The sequence below is a fragment of the Telmatherina bonti genome (assembly GCF_933228915.1).
Source record: "Telmatherina bonti genome assembly, chromosome: 4".
NCBI lineage: Eukaryota > Metazoa > Chordata > Actinopteri > Atheriniformes > Telmatherinidae > Telmatherina > Telmatherina bonti.
This window is the reverse complement of record NC_136622.1, coordinates 32,439,046-32,457,058: the sequence shown is the minus strand read 5'-3', so window position 1 is coordinate 32,457,058 and position 18,013 is coordinate 32,439,046. Positions and strand designations below refer to the sequence as shown.

At 36.3% G+C, this 18,013-nt stretch overlaps 2 protein-coding genes across 3 annotated transcripts in view; one reads left to right on the top strand and one right to left on the bottom strand.

Annotated features, from left to right (window-relative positions):
• Positions 1-2,864, top strand: part of letmd1 (LETM1 domain containing 1) — a 10,217-nt gene extending 7,353 nt beyond the window's left edge. For both annotated transcript variants that reach the window (XM_079239113.1, XM_079239112.1), the window contains exons 7-9: positions 1,046-1,198; positions 1,280-1,376; positions 1,759-2,864. In XM_079239113.1, coding sequence (XP_079095239.1) covers positions 1,046-1,198; positions 1,280-1,376; positions 1,759-1,847 — 339 coding nt within the window. In that variant the 3' untranslated portion in view covers positions 1,848-2,864. The remainder of the gene's footprint in view (positions 1-1,045; positions 1,199-1,279; positions 1,377-1,758) is intronic.
• Positions 2,865-2,980: 116 nt separating this feature from the next.
• On the bottom strand, positions 2,981-15,733 carry cd63 (CD63 molecule). Its single transcript, XM_079239115.1, has 8 exons — positions 15,615-15,733; positions 14,856-14,941; positions 9,067-9,255; positions 8,871-8,945; positions 8,688-8,786; positions 8,343-8,486; positions 4,610-4,693; positions 2,981-3,402 (listed from the first exon to the last, which is right to left on the bottom strand). The coding sequence occupies exons 2-8, from the start codon at positions 14,919-14,921 to the stop codon at positions 3,337-3,339; spliced, it is 723 nt and encodes a 240-aa protein (XP_079095241.1). The 5' UTR covers positions 14,922-14,941; positions 15,615-15,733; the 3' UTR covers positions 2,981-3,336.
• Positions 15,734-18,013: the final 2,280 nt, after the last annotated feature.

Sequence of the window (18,013 nt, the reverse complement as noted above, 5' to 3'; positions counted from 1 at the left end):
TTAAAAAAACCCCATCTAATTATGATTGTAGTTATTTTATTAGTTTGTTTTTTTTAAAATATTGAAAATCTTACATACTCCACCTTTATTTAATAAATCTATTTTAGCACATTTATGTGTATCTATTGATTATGTTTCAAGAGGATCATCATGTTATTGCTTAAAAAATAAAAGAAAAAAAGAAAAAAGACTGAAACCAAATATTATGAATGTTGTAAGACTTTCCACTTTTCCTTAATAATAAAAAAAAGTTAGAAAAAAATGTAAAACAAAAGATGTATTAGAGCCTTGACCAAGTAAGTCTAAATGTGAGGGGCAGCTGTAGCTCAGAAGGAAGAGCGGTCGTCTTGGGAGATCGATTCCAGGCTTCCCCTGACTAGTTAGTTTATTTTGAACAAACGAAAGAAAATAAAAAAGGAAAATATACGTAAATACATATGTACATACACACATGTATATACATACATATACATACTAATTAAGAAAATAATATTCACAAATATTATTAATAACAATAATAATAATTCCTCATCAATTTGATAATTAAAGTTGTGAGATAAAAGGAGTTCGAAAAAGGAGTGGGAAGAAGTGTACACTTATTTGGTATACAAATTTTAAAGTGCATTGTAAATGAACTGGGAGCCAGTAAAGTGCAGGTTAAACTGGTGAGATATGTCTTGTTATACTAGTGAGTTAAAGTTCTGCACCGGCGATCAAAGCAGAACATGTGGTTAGATGGACATTCGTTACACAGCAGGATAGTGTAATTATCTCAGCTGAAGCGTTGCAGTAGAAGATTAACTTTTGCTGTGGTTAAATACCGACTCCCAGTTTGGGATCCTCAGTTTTAGATCCACCTTTAAAATCCTGAACAGAAAAATATAAGCAGTTCAGCTCCATAATTCAGCAAAACAGTCCTAAAATGATTCAGAAATCATCACGTTTCCATGCAAATCTCTTACTTTACTTTGACTTGAACAAGAAACGACAAAGTCTTTATGAAGCGGGACGTCTTTGTGTTTATTTATCTTTTCTGGCTGATCAGCGACACATCAGCCGCCTCCTCTTCCTGACGCCTCGCTTTCCCAGTTTCCTGATTGGCCGACGACTAAACAGTCACGCCTTGGAGCTGCTGCATTTGGATCGGGCCCTCAGCAAACTGGGCCCTCACCAGCTGAGCGATGCAGAGCTGAGACAGGTTCTGTAACTCCTCCAGAGCTCTCATGTTCAGATTGTTTTTATATGACGATGATGATGCTAACATGTTTGTGTTGTGCAGGCTTGCTATGTGAGAGGGATCAATTCCTATAGTCTAGGTGTTCATCAGTGTCGTGAGTGGCTTTCCCAGTGGCTTCAGATGTCCTCTTCACTAAAAGGTACATTTTTAACTTGAAACATGTTTTTCTTTTTCTTATTGATACGTGCGTGTCACATTTAGTCTGTAGGATCTTAGTAGTTTCATTTCCGTTTATACAGTAAGTATGCAGTGTTATATGTCAAGTTTTACCAACTGTACTTGTAGTTTATACATATTTAATGTATTCTGACATGTAGCAGTCAAACTTTTGTCTTTAAACAAATGACAAGAAGACAATTCAGTGCACCTGTACTTTTAGGCTTTTAAAAGCTTTTTTAAAGAAGCTGAATGGATCATTTTTAACGGTTGCAGAAATCCCCTGCATGTTGCAACATTACTTTACTCTTATCCTTGTTAACCATTAGCTCATCTCTGGTTTTTTTTCTGTTCAATTTTTGCAGAATCAGAGGTGTCGCTGCTTTTGCACTGCATCGTATTTCTCTCTGCAAACTACCCCAATCCCCCCGCCCGCCATCGACAGGAAGCCTGACGAGAACTGTTTTCATGATGGTGACGTCCGTGCACTGCCCTGTTTTTAAAAGTTGTCAACACAACATTTCAGGGGGAAATATTTTTCGGCTGAGGAGGAAAAAATAAAGTCACTCATCTGAAGCAAACAAATACCACAAACAAGGAGCCGACGCATATTTAAAGATAAGAATTTTATTTTGAAAAATAAATGACTCCAAAGTGTCTTTTTTTTGAGAGATTAGTACTTGTGTAATTAAGTTTCTCAGGAGGGAGTTTAATTAACTGTGATGCACTTAACTGGGTTAAGTGAGGCGTTCATATGATTACTTGTTGCTGGATTTCAAGCTTGTTGTACGTTTGTGCTGCAGGTATCGTCTGCTTGTGTAAAGTAACGCATCGTTGCACAACTGGAGACAAAATGGGGAACATATTATTCTGCTTGGTGTGTGTGTATGTTCAGCAGAATACTCATCAATCTGCAAATATATTCCATTTATAATTATATGGCATTTATAATATGTTCTCATCCAACATGCATCTTCTGTTGCGGTTGCCTCACTTTGTGCTCTGCTTTTTACTGAGTTTTGCTGCTCATGAAGTTGTTTAACATGAAGACAGAAGCTGTTCTCAAAAGAACAAAAATATTTCAAAAAAGTTAATGAAAGCACTTTGGTAGCGAATATTTTGTTTTAGACAGAGGTCCAGGAATGGAGGCATGTTTGCATGGTCAACATTTCTTAAACTTTTTAAGCTGCTTTGCTGCAGCTACAGTGTCTGGAAAGAGTTGTGATGGCCCTTTATTTACTTTATATTTTTCTTGCTTTGGAGGTTTAAAATAATTTTAAGTTATCCCAGTAAGGCCACCAAACTTCAGTAATGTTACAGAACATCCCTTGCACTGCTGTAAAATTTAAAATCTGACTTGTCATTTGCTTCCTGTGCCTTTCACAAGTACTGGCATGGCACATCTAAAAGATAAGTTGCAAGAATTAACTTCTCCTTGTGATATTTCTTTTGATAACTATTAATTGCTCAAGTTTTTCATGTTGTGTTCTTGTGCCAATATTATACAAGTTCATGGAACTATGTCTGAAATAAATATCTTTATGCTGCGTGGAATTTTCTGTGCTTGTCTTTAAATCAAACTCAGGCATAATTTAAAGAATCTTTAATAAAAATGGAAACTGCCAACAAGCAAAAACATAAAAACTTGACCCAAAAATAGATGCAAAATTTCATAACAGTAAAGAAAGAGGCTGTCGACTTCCTTCATAACCAAGAACACATAATTACAGCGGACCTTCTCCAACGTTTCATTCCTACGCACGAACAACGCATGGATTATGCTCACCTATTAAAATAGAAACCCAAAATTTGAATAAGGGAAAAATATACTGTTCTGAGTGTGATATAGGAGACAAATAATTAACATTTATAAAAGAAAAACGTTTCCAATTGAAGATCCCAATAAGTGTGGTCTAACCAGCCAACACCAGCAAAAGAGTAAATTACATGACTTCATAGCCGTTGCGGATGCCTCTCATCAGCAAGCAGGCGAACACGATGCCCAATATCTGAAAGGAAGACCAAAATGTTGGGATTAATGTTTCTCCAATGTAAAACTGTTTTTACATAAACTAACCTGATAAAAATGAGATTTGCTGGTGGAAAAACTGGGGATGCAATAATACCAATACCAGTATCTGTATCTGCTCAATACCAAGCGTGTTGGTATTAATAAAAGTGTACCGCTACCACACTAGTCAAGCTAGAGCAGATGTGTTTGATGACATGCTTCTGACGTGTTTTAAAAGAAATAAATGCCTTGAATGTTAAAATGTGACATTTCCTCACTATTAATTCAACTCAATATTCTAAGACAGGAGAAACCCCCCCCCCAACAACGCTACGTTTCCTGCTACGTTGCCAAATCAGTAACATTCAGTTTTTTAGCATGGAATCATTATCCTCAATATTGCATGAAGTAATGGCATTCTTCTGCAACAGTATATGGTGAAAATACAACAATGCCTCCAGAATGTGGGTGTTTCTTTTTCTATATATCTATATATCTATATATCTATATATATATATATATATATATAGAGAGAGAGAGAGCTACCGACGAAGCAGCTCTTTGGTGCAGCTGAAATCAGCCAAAACTGGCAACACTGACAGGGTCAGTTAGGGCCGTTAGGACAGCAAAGTTTCTGCAAGCAGCCTGCAGCTCTTGTTGGTGGAGAGAACTGCACTGTTGAGGATCATTATGACTTGTTTAGATCGCATTTTCAGAAAGTGGCTGCTTCACGAGCCGCACACTAAAAGCTAGATCTTTGTTTCAAAGCCACACATTTATAGTTGTATTTAGGTAAAATGTGCCAAATTAAAATAAAACTTGTTGAAATTGTTAGATCTGTAATGTTATTATATCTGTATTGGTGAGGTAACCTCAGAAAGGTTGGGTCATTTATTACAACCTAATGAAATCTTAACACAGTTATAACAGCAATAATAACCATAGTCACAATAATGTTCACATAAACAGATTTGGTATCTGCAAATATTGGTATCGGCAGATATTCAAATTTCTGATATCGGTATCGGATCTCCCAGAAAGTGTATCAGTGCATCCCTAGAAAAAACATCAGACATGTATTGGGTTTTTTTTGTTGTTGCACTTTAAAAACAGCCAAGCTGGGAAATTCTGACTGCAGAAAACAAAACCAAACCACCAGACAGGACAATTTAATATAAATCGATAAATCAACACAGTTTACATACCTGCATGAAAGCAATAACCAGAGCTGCAACGATTACCCAGTGAATGTTTTCCTTCAGGGTTGTCTCCAGGACGTCATGACAACCCTAAAAACAAAACAAATGTTGGTTTGTTTTGTGGTTGTAAACTTGTGGTTGTGCTTCTGTCTTAGCGTCAAGCTAAATGATGTTTTATCTCTTTAAATAAAGGAGAAATGACAAAGATCAACATGGCTAACATGGGATCAGAAAGATTGGCTGCTTTACAGGCAAACTTTATGCTACACTGAAATGTCAATTCACACATTCCGATTAAAGTTTCTGCAATGAGATTCACATCCAATTCAACTTAAATGATCTAATCTCAGGTGTATAAATGACAGCTCTCTACTTCTGCACCTGTGCATGCTAGTTAAGCTGCAGACGCTAGGCAACCTGCAGAAAAACAGGATGCACTGCAACCCCTCAAAGACAGCTGTGGTCGTTCCATTTCCAGCAAGTATTCTTTGCTATGTTGCAACCATCTCTGCAATATGGATATTATGAATGCCGACATTTGAATAATTACTTTATATTACATATATATGGAGCACTAGTACGCAGTCTCCACATGATCCGTACACTAGATCTTACCCTTTTCCCTGTACGGGAGGCATCATGCTTGCAGTACAGATCCATGCACACACTAGGAAGCTCCAACCTAACGTGTGGCATCATGAGGGGAGAAACTCAGCCCACCTGGAACAGCACTGTTCACTCTAAAGCTTCTGCTCATTTCTGCACTTGAAGCAAACCACACAAACGAGGTGTGATATGAAAGCAGAGACTCTGCTGGTTACAAAGATGTCTGCCTCCTCACTGATAAAAACCCAGCTAGCAGCCTAAACGTGTTTTTTTAAAACAAACACAAATTAATGTCTTACTTTTGCAGCTTTATGGTCAAATGTTTTATTTAAACTAAAATAAAGCTCTGCTAATGTGCCGTCTTTTGACTCTGCCTTTGTTTGTAATGAACTATGAAGGTCCTGGTAGTTTACATGAAGACGAAGGACGTTTATAATAAAAATATTAATCTTTTTATGACGTACTGTTGGGATTCACTCCATTTCTAGATCCCCATGGTTTTCTAAGGGGAAATTGTGGGGCTATTCCTCAGCTCTTCTGCCTCTGACAATTGACAACTATCATTGTCATCAACATTGGCTGATAAGTTCCTGAGATATTTATCTACATATCAACTTTATGAAATGGATGGATGAAGTTTACGAAGGGCTTTACATTGTATCTGATTTGTTCTCCCATCATTCATTCCTTTTTTAAAAAAATTTTTTTCTCTTATTTTATTTTTCTATTTATTATATATAATTGTTTGTCTTACAAAGTTTGTATTGCTGGACGGGACCGGAGAGGACAGAAGAGGGACAGAAAGAGAATAGAGAAGGAGAAAGAAAGAGAACAACCTACCTACATTTGCATGTACATAAGCACACATACACACCTGCCTATATACACACACATATATACACACTGGAGAAGCCATCAACCATGAGGAGAACCTGGGACTCACAAGCTAAATCAGACACACAGAAAGAAAACGGTAGCTACAGGTGGGGCAGGCTGATGGAAACATGGCAGCATCTCTGCTGAACATTCGTTATTAAAGGCAAGGAGGGTGAAATGTTTTGCTCAAGGCCACACCAACAGATTAAGTGGGGGAGGGGGGATTCAAACCACCAACCTTCCAGTTGTTGGGCAACCCACTCGACCACCTGAGTCACTGCTACTTGAACTTTTGACCTAGTTTTGCACAGTTCCTCTTTACTAACTCCTAGATGAATTTGGCTGCTATCTTCTGGTTTTCTCTGAAAGAAACACAGTGTTCCTTCAGGAGATAAATGTTTATATTTTCCACTGCATTCCAGCTGGATTTCCTCTGACAAAGTAACACACATCCACTCTTCATTCTTCAGCTGTTGAGACCAAGATTGTACGTGAAGCCCTTGTAGTTTTGAATGTATGCTTCATTTATTGTGGCTGTCATTTCAACAGGAGGCAGAAAACAAACAGGTCTCGCGATGAAAAAGTTAAACATTATTGATGAGTAAACAGCCCTATCATGGTAGAGCACTGATATGCATGTTGGCACTGACTTTCTATCTCTAATGCCCACATCGCCCAGTACTACCAGCATGAAACTTGGAGCAAAATAAATTATCCTTTTGGCATAGGTGCATGCTCCCCTGCAAGTCTCTCTTTAGCATCATTTATGGTATTTGTAATTAATCAGATCAAACTTTGTGTGTATAGCACTTTTCATGCTTAAAAACAATACAAAGTGCTTTACATAATAAAACAATTTACATCAAAATAAACACACACACACACACACACACACACACACACACACACACACACACACACACACACACACACACACACACACACACACACACAGTCCGCTTACACCCACCCACAACCACCCTCACCCGTGCCCTATTAGCCCCTCTAACAGTTAAAAGAAGACGAATGGCCAGATACATGTGTACCAGATATGTGTATCAGATAAGGAAACGATATTCTCAGGGTGCATCTACACAAATGAATGCCAAACGGATTCCAGGTTGTGATCACTTTGCATGTCAGACCTTTGTTTTTAAAGCTTAATTTCAAAGGAAGTACTGAAAGTAAAACTTTACTTCAATACTTAATGAGTTTGAGTGTTTAGTGACAACAGAAATGGGGAAATGATAAAACAACATTTTAGTCTATATGTGCTTAGTTTGGGGGCAGTTAAAGCTGGGGTGGGTAATGTTGGGGAGCTAGCAAGATGGGACAGTGGCGCTCCGTCTTGGCTCCTACCCCTCTGGTTTTGCTCCTTGCATGATCCAAGGTTTCTTTCTCACCTCCACCAAGGAGCTCATGTTTTTAACCAGCATTTATCCGTTTGTGTTCAAGATAACTCAAAAAGTTATGAACAGATTTTATTGAAATTTTCAGTTGTTGGAAATGTGAAAAAGAAGAACTGGTTTACTTTAGGTGGTGATCCAGATCACCGTTTGGATCCAGGATACTTTTGAAAAAGCTGTGGCAGAGGTTTGAGCTCACCGAGTGCTTTTCTAGTTCGCAGCTTTTCCCACCAACAATTTTCTCTTTCTCGGCTGTTTAGCAGGAGGAGGCAAATAAACCAAGCCGGGTCGGGAAATCCTTCCTGCATTTTCTCAGCCATGAAGAAGCTTATGAATATAAGCAATGAACAACTTCAATTCGGCCCGAACATTTTGATTGGTCAGAGTTTTTACAGATTTATAGTAAACTGAGGGGTCTAACTATATTTCTTATTGTTCATGATTACAACATGTACAGACTACTATCAGGACGAGGAACCACTTCACCCAGAGTAAAATAAAATGTCTCTGAGCAAGATTACCTACCCAGCTTTAAAAAAAAAAAAAAGCACAGTTGCTGATCAGACCCACTGGAACTCCACCTGTGTGAGTACTTGTACTTTGAGAGTGTGTTCAAGTGTCTCTATTTGTCACAGAGCAACACTGTTATCTGTCTGGACTAATGTTTCAGTCTAATATTTACATTCCATCTACGAGGAATGTAACTTGTGTTTGGACTCTAAAAGTGTCTTGAGCTCAAATAACACCTTCAGTTTGTAACTCAGCCCAATGTTTGCTGTATGAAATGTTGTAAGAAATATCTATAATTTTATATGCAATGACTTGACAAGCATCAGCCAATGAGGGTTTACCTTGGTGTACACTTTGTCCTGATCCATCATGTTCCCTTTTCCACAGTCTTTGGTGACATTGAGGCAGCAAGAATCAGGCACTGTCCTTCCATCAGGGCCGAAGTCTCTCCAGTCAGCAGAGCTGTTTACCCCACAGCATTTCCACTGCAAATGAGTCAGTGCAAAGTCATCATTGTGGAAGTGCCAGCTCTAAGGCTTGGTCAGTACAGTCAAAGATGGGTCAACAGATGGTGCAAATAATAATAATGTCACAGCTAGTGGGCCACCAACAGGATGCAGCAGTGTAATGAGAAGGCGTTGTCAGACTGGGTAAACAGTGACGAGGAGAGTTTACAGTGAACTCACGGTTTCCTGCAGGTGATCCACAGTCTTCTGAAAATCTGCCGAGCCGTTTTTGTAGCTGCCAATCATTTCAGTGAGACTGTCCTGGACGATAGCTGAGAGCTAAATAGGAAGCCAACATGGAAGACAAAGTTAAAACAAGCCTCCTATGTGGTCTTACGAGCAACAGTCAAGCTCTGCACTCACTTTCTTTCTGAAGACGTATCCAGCGATTGCTGCGGCGATCTCAGCGATGATGATCAATGTGAGAAGAACGGCAAACTGAAACGAATAATTAAAGCAATTTAGGGGACAGAATCTGCATTATGCACTACTGTAACTTAAACAAAGTAGAAATATGATGTTACAATATCATTTAATAAATACTGTGACGTAAGATTACCGTGGTAACCATGCAGTAGTTTTCTTTCCAGGCTCCGCAGCAGCCGAAGAAAGCAATGAAGAAAATCAAGACACCGACTCCGATGAGGACGATGGGAATTCCTGAGGCTGATGCATCACGGATCATGAAGGTCTTATGCAGAGAAATCTGAACCATGATTCCCACGACAATCAATGCGATTCCACATAACTGCAGAAACAGAGAGATTAGTTTAATGTTTTCATATAATTTAAGATTTGTGATTTTGCTATTTGTGTTGTCTTTTATGCTTTTTTTTTTTTTTTTTTTTTTTTTTTTACACCATCTGTAATGCTTTTGATGGTTTCATGTAAATCACTTGTACATGAAGAGGTGCTATACAAATAAACTTGCCTTGCCTAGTTTATGTTTTTTTTACGTTAACGTTGGATGTCTGTATAGACACAAGGAAAGACCATCGTCTTTTAAATCTTAAAAGCCGGTGAATACTTATGAAATACTCAATGATTCATATTGTAGTGTTTACAGTGACAAATTCAGTCTTAACTTCATTTTAGTTCTAAATCAAAAGCTGGAAACTTTTCAGTGTCAAACAGACTAAACTCAAACAGATGTCGTATTCAGACATGAATAACACAATAATCACATGTTCTCTTCTTCTGTATGGACACGCCACTTAAGCAAATGAGTAAAAGCTTCTTCAAGATGGAGAAGTTGCACCATTTTTCAGTTCCTGTATGCAGCGACTGATCATTTGATAACTTGTAATATTCACTCTTCTGGGTGGAGTTGCAACAGCAGATCTTTTACAAACATTTGCACGGACAAACGTGGCAGATTCAGTCTGAAGTCAGAGCAGAACTTCTTGTATAAGAACTTATTAGTGCAGACAGAAATGTTTAAGCTAAAAACTTTACCACCTTTCTTGTGCTGCGCTATTTAAAATTACATTTAAAAATATTTATAGGTAATGACAACGGCAATATTTTCTTTCCTTTTGGCATTTACTGATGTCACAACAATTTATGTCTGATTAAAATATACATTTGGATAAATAAATACAACTAAACTGTAATTTTTAAGTACTGTAGAATTTTAAAGCATGGCCTCATTTTATCTCCACTAGGTGAAGTATGCAGTGACGTAGACGTTGTTTCTTACACCATTACTGGGAATTATCATTCATTTCCACAGAGTGCTGGAAAAATATGATGACACACTCAGGATTTTGATAACTGATACGGTAATAAAGAGTCATACATTATAAATAATATTGAATAATCCTTTAAAAACTCAGGAACAAGAATCAACATCTTTATAAAAACCACTACAACAGCTATAAAAATGTCAAAATTATACATTTTTCAGAGCCCAACTTAAAGTGTTTTGATCAGAACTGAACATATAAATGATTCAAAAGTAAATTCATTGCAAAATGTTTTGATAATTGATAATTTTAAAACAAAAATACCACGCATTTGCTGGTTTTGAGGTAATAAAATATTAAATCTAACATTTTATGATTGTTATACAGTAAATCTGGGATTTTACTGTCTGATGGTTATCCCTTAAGGAATATTTCTGAGCTTCCCATGTAGCCAGCAGATATTTAGATAACAGAAATCTGAGCTAAAACCTCCTTTTCTTTATGCCAGTGCTTTTTTCCCTCTCCCTCTTTTTTTGGCAGACAATTTTCAGGGGGGCAAATGACCAAAGGCTCCAGGATTTATTTAATTTATTTAGCTCATACACTCTGCATCTTTTGTTCTTCACATAATTGTTATATGTGCAGACAAAGCACACAAATGTGACTGGTCAGCACATGAAAACTTCTCTCATAATAAAGTTTATGATTAAAAAAAAGAAAATGTGTATGTATGTATGTATATATATATATATATATATATATATATATATACACACACACACACACACATATACATATACACACATACACACACACACACACACACACACACACACACACACACACACACACACACACACACACACACACACACACACACACACACACACACACCTGTTAAGATGAATATTACAGAAAACAAAATTAGATTTATACTAAGTGAAACTGAAGTCAACTTGGCTCTTCTTGCAACCCCTGAATTGACAAATAAAAAAGGTTTAAAAAGGCTTAAATAATAAAAATAATTTGTTCATCCCAGAGGAAGGTGTTCAAATAATAATTGCTGATTCATAATCTATCTAAAGAAATAATGAGATTTTCCCAATAAGTTTTAGCTCAAGTCAAAACTGCAACTCTTTATGTATAACATAACAAAAGATGACAAAAATTAGCAAATACTTAAAAAATATCAACACCGAAACTCTTAATATTTTTTAACATATAAATACCCCCAAAATACTACAATGTTAGTAATGAATATAATGAGAATAAATTGTCATATACTGTGTAAATTCTCTATCATGTAGTGATTTCAAACTATAAGCTCGACTTACAGCAACTCAATCATTCATCAGTGTTTCTTCATTTTTACCATATTTTAAGGAGAATTACCATATACTTACTCTAATACAGTTAAACGGCATATTAGCAGACTTTTTTTCTTATGTTAACCATATTAAGCTCTTCAGCACAAAGCTCTCCCTGTTGCAACACCAATGTAAATATTTGAGGCCAGGTCAAATAGGTGGATAATGGTTGACGTTGGAAAACACGAAGGCATGAACAGAGCAGGTAAACAAAGACAACGGGGTCATGCAATAAAATACCAAGCAGAAAATATAACCCTGATAAATTAAGGACTGACTACTATTTTATTATCCTTTTGACAAAGTGTCTGACGCCTGATTAATCGATTAAATGCCCTTATAATAAATAAAAGTAAACGACTTAGCAAATCAGCCACTGATCAACCTCAATGTACTGTTATTTACTGAGTAACTAACACAAAACACACAAAGGTAATAGTATGAATAACATCAGACACAGTCAAAGTATATTTAAGCTTCTGTAAAATTTCTATCTGAACTTCATGAAACCGAATTGTTTCTTCGGTCAAACTGGCACAAGATTTTTCTCAATTATTTGATGTTAATTATGGCTCCTTGAATTTTAAAATAAAGCTAAAATTATCACAACATAGTCTTATTTCATATCTCTAACAGAGTTTGAGAGTTCAATTGATTTAAAGGAAGATTCTGCTAAAATTACTCTTTTTCTTTCAGGCTTTCATGGTAAAAACCTCCCACAAGGCCATTTTTAGAATAAGATAAATGATTTTTTTTTTTAGACTTCTGTGCCAAACAAACAAACAAACAAAAACAGGTTTGATTTAATATGCTGCATTTAAAGAAAGAGATTGGAGGACTGAGCCTCTCCTGCACTGTGAGACTACTTCTATGCTGCCCAGTTGACGCCACTAAATTCTTGGTGTTCAAAGGCCTATTCTTCAAGGTGGAAGGATATTGAGTGCTCAATGAGTGATGTGGTTCCATTGCCAGCAGCGACTGGTGAGACCAATCTAGTAAAGAACATGGCGGGAAAAAACAATCCCTTGATTAGTTTGGCTCTGAAGATTTGGCAGGAAACGGTAAAAAAAACAAACAAAAAAAACAGCAGACTTAAGGAACTGTCAGATGGTGTGTGTTCATACGATACGGATGTCCTGCCAAATCAAACAGACTCTAAATAAAAATTTTGGTCAAACAATGCCATATCAGCTCTGCGACATTTGTCTATAAAGAGCTATTTAAAAGCTTTGAATCTCTGAAAAGAAAATATACCCTTGAGCAAAATGATTTCTACAGATTAAGCTCAAAACTACGACATAAGTACATTAAAGCTGCTTATGTCAGAATCTACTTCATCCATCTGTAATGAGGGGATCGCCTAATTGTATAATAGTTTTGCCTTGTCCAAATTAAGACAGCACTTATTAAAGAGAAGTGGGAGAAAGAAGGTAATTTCACTCTTTCAAGGGAACAATGGGGAATATAACTGCATGCATGTCACAATGGGAATAACATCTCCAATGATTCTGCTGGACAAAACTCTATATTTCATAACTCCACCTCAAACGCAACACCAAGGGACCACCATGAGATTTAGGAGACTCTGTGGGGTTAACGGGGTTAACTACTACCACGTATGATGAAAGTACTCTAGGATTATTTCTTACATACTCAGATGAAAACTACATTTGGAACCAGCATGCCCTTCCAATTCCATTGCTTTTATTTAGGAGCTTCTGCTTTTGAAGGGAGGACACATATGACAGGGAATTATTACTCAATCTTTTGTTAGTAAGTAAAAAGGTCATTATAAGGGAAGGACTAAAACTGGAACTGTCTCCGTCGGACAGCTGTGGCGACATAAATTATTACATTTATGCCATGGAAAAACTGACTTTCTTACTTGGAATTCAGAAAAGAAATACATCCTCGTGTGCCTACAGATGTACATTTATCATACTTCTCTTGATGATAAACAGGAGATGTAAAACTGAAATATGACATGACATGTAAGACATATAGCTTAGTTTTAGAAGATGTTTTTGTGTTGTTGTATTTTTCTTATTTGTCTTCTACCTATTTCCAATTATATGATGTCCAATACTACTGACGGTCAAATTTACAAAAAAAAAAAAAACCAAACAAAAAAAACCTGAATAGTTGTGAAATGTTATTTAAGCAAAGCAAAGAAATGAACTTTCCAGTGTGAAGATATGCAGATTTTGCTTGTGTTGACTTGTTCTCTGGTATCACATTTAACATCTTCTAGAGACAAAACAAGCAAATGCTGTGGAGAGGGAATTGCATGGGACATTTCTTTAAAGCTTTTAGTTATTCACCAACCTCCACTTTAAAAGTCTTCTGCTGTAAACATGTTTACAACAATATTACATTGTATAATTAAGCTGTACTAACTTTGACAAATACTTTACAGCTCCTGTAAACAGCTGTAATTCATTTTCCCTGTTAAAGTTGACTCCACTGTGTAGACATGATGAAATAAAATCCAAAATATGCTTTGATAGGCGAGGGCGTAACTGCTGACAAATGCTGTACACAAACTTTTCATGGGGTTAAACCAGTATTAAAGTGATTTTAAGCTAGTAAATGTTTGTCTAGAAGCTAAACTGGAAGAATGAGAGAAGTATTGCCACTAAACTTACACAATTCTGCACTTCCTCACGTCCCAGTTGCTGTTTGGTTGTTACGCAGTGTTCAACTGTGCAACACTAATGATTAAAGATATTAGTCAAGCTGTATCCGTAAAGGACGGAAAAATGAATTCACCTCGAAATGGATGAGTCACATGATCCCGTTACACTTTAAAACCCAGTCATAAGATTTTACATTCCATCTTCACCTCCTTCAAAACTCTCAAACCATAAAGAGACTATACAAACACAATATATGCTGTTCAGGATTTCCTTAATGTGATGTTAAACAAACACTCTACAAGGATTCAGGAACTCAAAAGGGGCTGTCACTTTGATTATGGGACTGGGTGTTCATCAGCTGATTACATTGTGTATGCCATCCTAAAAGTAGTGGAACAAAATTGTATTTCATGCTGAAAGTCACAGGGCTGATGAAGGAAAGACACTCCTCTAAACAAGTCCAGCATACTGGAAGTAGATCAGATTCCCAGTATGATAATAATCACACCAAACATCACATAACCTGCTTTTTGCTTCATCTTGTTCTCCTTTGCTGCTTTTATTCTGTCGATCTAATCCTTTTACACCATAACAAGGAAGTCTTAGTTGTTTTCCAACATCTTACACATTGAGCTTTCTACCAAAAACAGTGCTACTTACCCAGAATATGAAGTTGGAAAGGAAAAGCAGAAACTTGACGCATTTCATTCCCCCTTCTACACCCATGGCTGATGAAGATCCTAAATCTATAAAAAAATAAATAAATAAATAAATAAAAAATTTAAAAAAAGGAAACAAAAAGGGGGAAAGTACACCAGGCTGGACTATAAAAATCATTGCATCAGCTGTAATATGAGTAGCAGAGTGGAGGATCTGACTCATTTAGCAGCAAGCTGACAAATAAAAATAAAGTTTTAAGACCACATTTTCACTCACTCTAAGAAAAATCGTCATAAACTGATGATAAATCTAAATATAGATAGCTCTCGAAATGGGAAGGGCTGTGATTAAGATTCAGTGTTACAAACAGCACAGAAAACGGAATAGGCGTGAATTAGACCAATAAAGGGAATAAAAGTGTCTTTGTGAGCAAGTCGCAGAGGCCCTGCAGCTTTGTTCAGGACTGCTAATCACCGCTAACTACAGCAGCTTCGCCATATTACATCAAACACAGACCAAAAACATCAAATCCACAACTCAGTTAAGTGAGTTAGACCTATAAAAACAATACCAGCTAAACCCTTAAAGTTTAATGTTTGTCGAAAAGGGGAATACATTCTCAGATGGGGTACACTGTGGGTGTGTGACGACGAAACGAGACTATTAAATGCTTCTTTTCGGAAAATTAAATGAGTTAAGACGGAAAGTTTATGTTGGTAAAATAATTTTAAAATGTATTTTACATCATTTCTGACCTACCTTGTAGAGAAAGTTGTACTTCAAACCCCCCAGGGACTGAAAAACAAAGGTGTCGAAGTTTTAGACAAAGTTGTTGCGTTCACACTCCGCCGTCAGCGTTGCTCTCTGATCCCCGCGCGCCCCCACTAGCATTTGTAAAATGGGCGGTGCCTTCAGGGATAATCGGAAAGCACACCACTCTTGACCTTTCATTTTTTTCCCAAAGGCCAAACTGTTTCTTAATTATTAAAATGTGTTGTTTTTGTTGTCATAACCTTTCAGTTTTCCTATCACTGGATTTAACCCTTAAAAATATAACTACCAGGATGGTGCTAATCTAAAACCATTAGGTAAAGATGGCTTCTTAAACTTTTAGATATTTGAATATGTTATGTTCCCACTTTAATACTATTAAATTAGTTTTCACTCCTAAAGTTCTTCTAAATCCCTATCAACAACCCTACTATTAATTTTAAGAATAACTAAAATAGATCAGATTCAGGTAAAATATTATTTTCAACATCTTCCTTGGTATATTGCTTGTAGATAAACTAAGTATATCCAATCTTATTAATAAGTCTTACTGTTATTTATGTCAATAGTACATTTATGTAAACTAATTATATCCGATTTTATTAATAAAAGTCTTACTAGGACTTTGTCTCAAATGAATGTTGTGTCAAATTATAATATAAAGACGTGCATTGTTAATATTAAGATCACAGTTGATACATGCATAAAATAACGCTTTTAACCCTCTAATGCATGCGTTATGAAAAAAACAATACCACATTTTTTAAGAACAACGTTGTACTTCTACAGACGTACACAACATTTATTTGACATGCAAAGTAGTTTATTTATTTTATCTATTTTATAGAAATATTTATAAAAATAATATATTGTCATCTTTATATAATAGCAGTATTCTATAAAAATGGACTAGGATGGTTTTCTTTTTCTTTTATCACTGAGGTAAACTTGTGTGTGTTTTATGAAATTTTATGCTATATTTATTCATTCATCAATGAGAGCTAGTGTGCTTGGTGACCCTCCTAATGTCCACTGAAGAGGCAAAATTGCAAATAGATAATCCTCACTTATCGATATACTAGACGATAGCCTTTGAATTGGTGTTTATGGTTGTTGACTTAAGGCATCAAATGGTTAACTTAAAAAGAGCACAGTATGATCCTATAATGAAAGAGAAGCCATTAGGTTTTAGATCCATATATTGTATCTGCCATGGGTGCTCTCTTCTGTCCAAATAACGGTAGTGTTATTAAATTATTTCCATGCATTTCAGAACTCATACATTTCTCCATTTCTCAAAAAACCACATGGAAAAAAAAACACTAATTATGTTTTACATGCATGATTTGAAGCCTTGGATTGAGGCGATATAAAAGATGGAGAAGTAGATTTCAAGGATTGTTTCAAAGGTTAGGCTGAGGAAAGACACATGAAAACATTTCCTCTTTCACACACTAACATCCTCAGAATGCTGAATAACTGTGGTCTTGTACAACAAATTTAAAGCGTTCAGATGACACTGTGACAGCCAGCTTCCTCCTTTATTAAAATGTACTTTTAGGGGTGTGTAGACATGAGCACTCCTCTTGTTTTAAGATGACAGATTATATGTCTCATAGTGGCATGTAAATTCAGTCATATGCTAAAAGTCACAAGTCCTATGAACACTGTGACAAGAATCATTCCTGAAAGCCAATATCTTTATGGTATGTCCTTTTAGATGTGAATGTTTGCAGTTGTTGACATGTTTTATTTACACAATACTTTCCACTGACTTTCTGATGAGCCTCACATTCCCAAATGGATCTCTGACTCATGCTGTGTGAATCTCTCGCTGCTCCTAAAGTAGCGGAAAAAATCATTCACCTCAGCTGCTCTCCTCATATGCTTTATGTATCAGAAGTGTATGAAAGAAAAACCCCAAAGAAACAAAATGAACAAAAAAAAAACATGATGGAATCACATGCTTGAGTGTTTCATAATGAAATGGCAACCACCTTGAAATGATTGAAATGAGACTATTGTTCATTTCAAAGAGACAACAGCTCACATGGTTAACAGTATACCGAACTGCATTACTCTAGGAAACATAGCTGTATCTATTTGTATAAATATAAGCAGATGGGCCACGGCAATAACATCTTGAAAACGACATCCTGTGGTTTAGCAGTTTTGCAAAAAGAACCTCAGGGTTGTAGTTCAGCACATAAGATAAGTTGTACAAGTAAATGTAGTTATTCACAGCGGCTCATGACGATTTAACACACTGTTTCCATCTTAGTTTTAACATATTTTCACTCACACATAAGGAGTATCAGTTTTGCACTTATTGCTAATACATAGAAATAGAAAATAAAAAATCCCCTTAAACCAAAACAAAACAAATG

Coding starts and splice junctions, on each gene's coding strand:
- cd63 (XM_079239115.1), bottom strand. CDS start 14,921: ATGGGTGTAGAAGGGGGAATGAAATGCGTCAAGTTTCTGCTTTTCCTT. Junction 9,256..14,855: donor TTTCCAACTTCATATTCTGG/GTAAGTAGCACT, acceptor CTGTTTCTGCAG/TTATGTGGAATCGCATTGAT. Junction 3,403..4,609: donor TGGTTATTGCTTTCATGCAG/GTATGTAAACTG, acceptor TCTTCCTTTCAG/ATATTGGGCATCGTGTTCGC.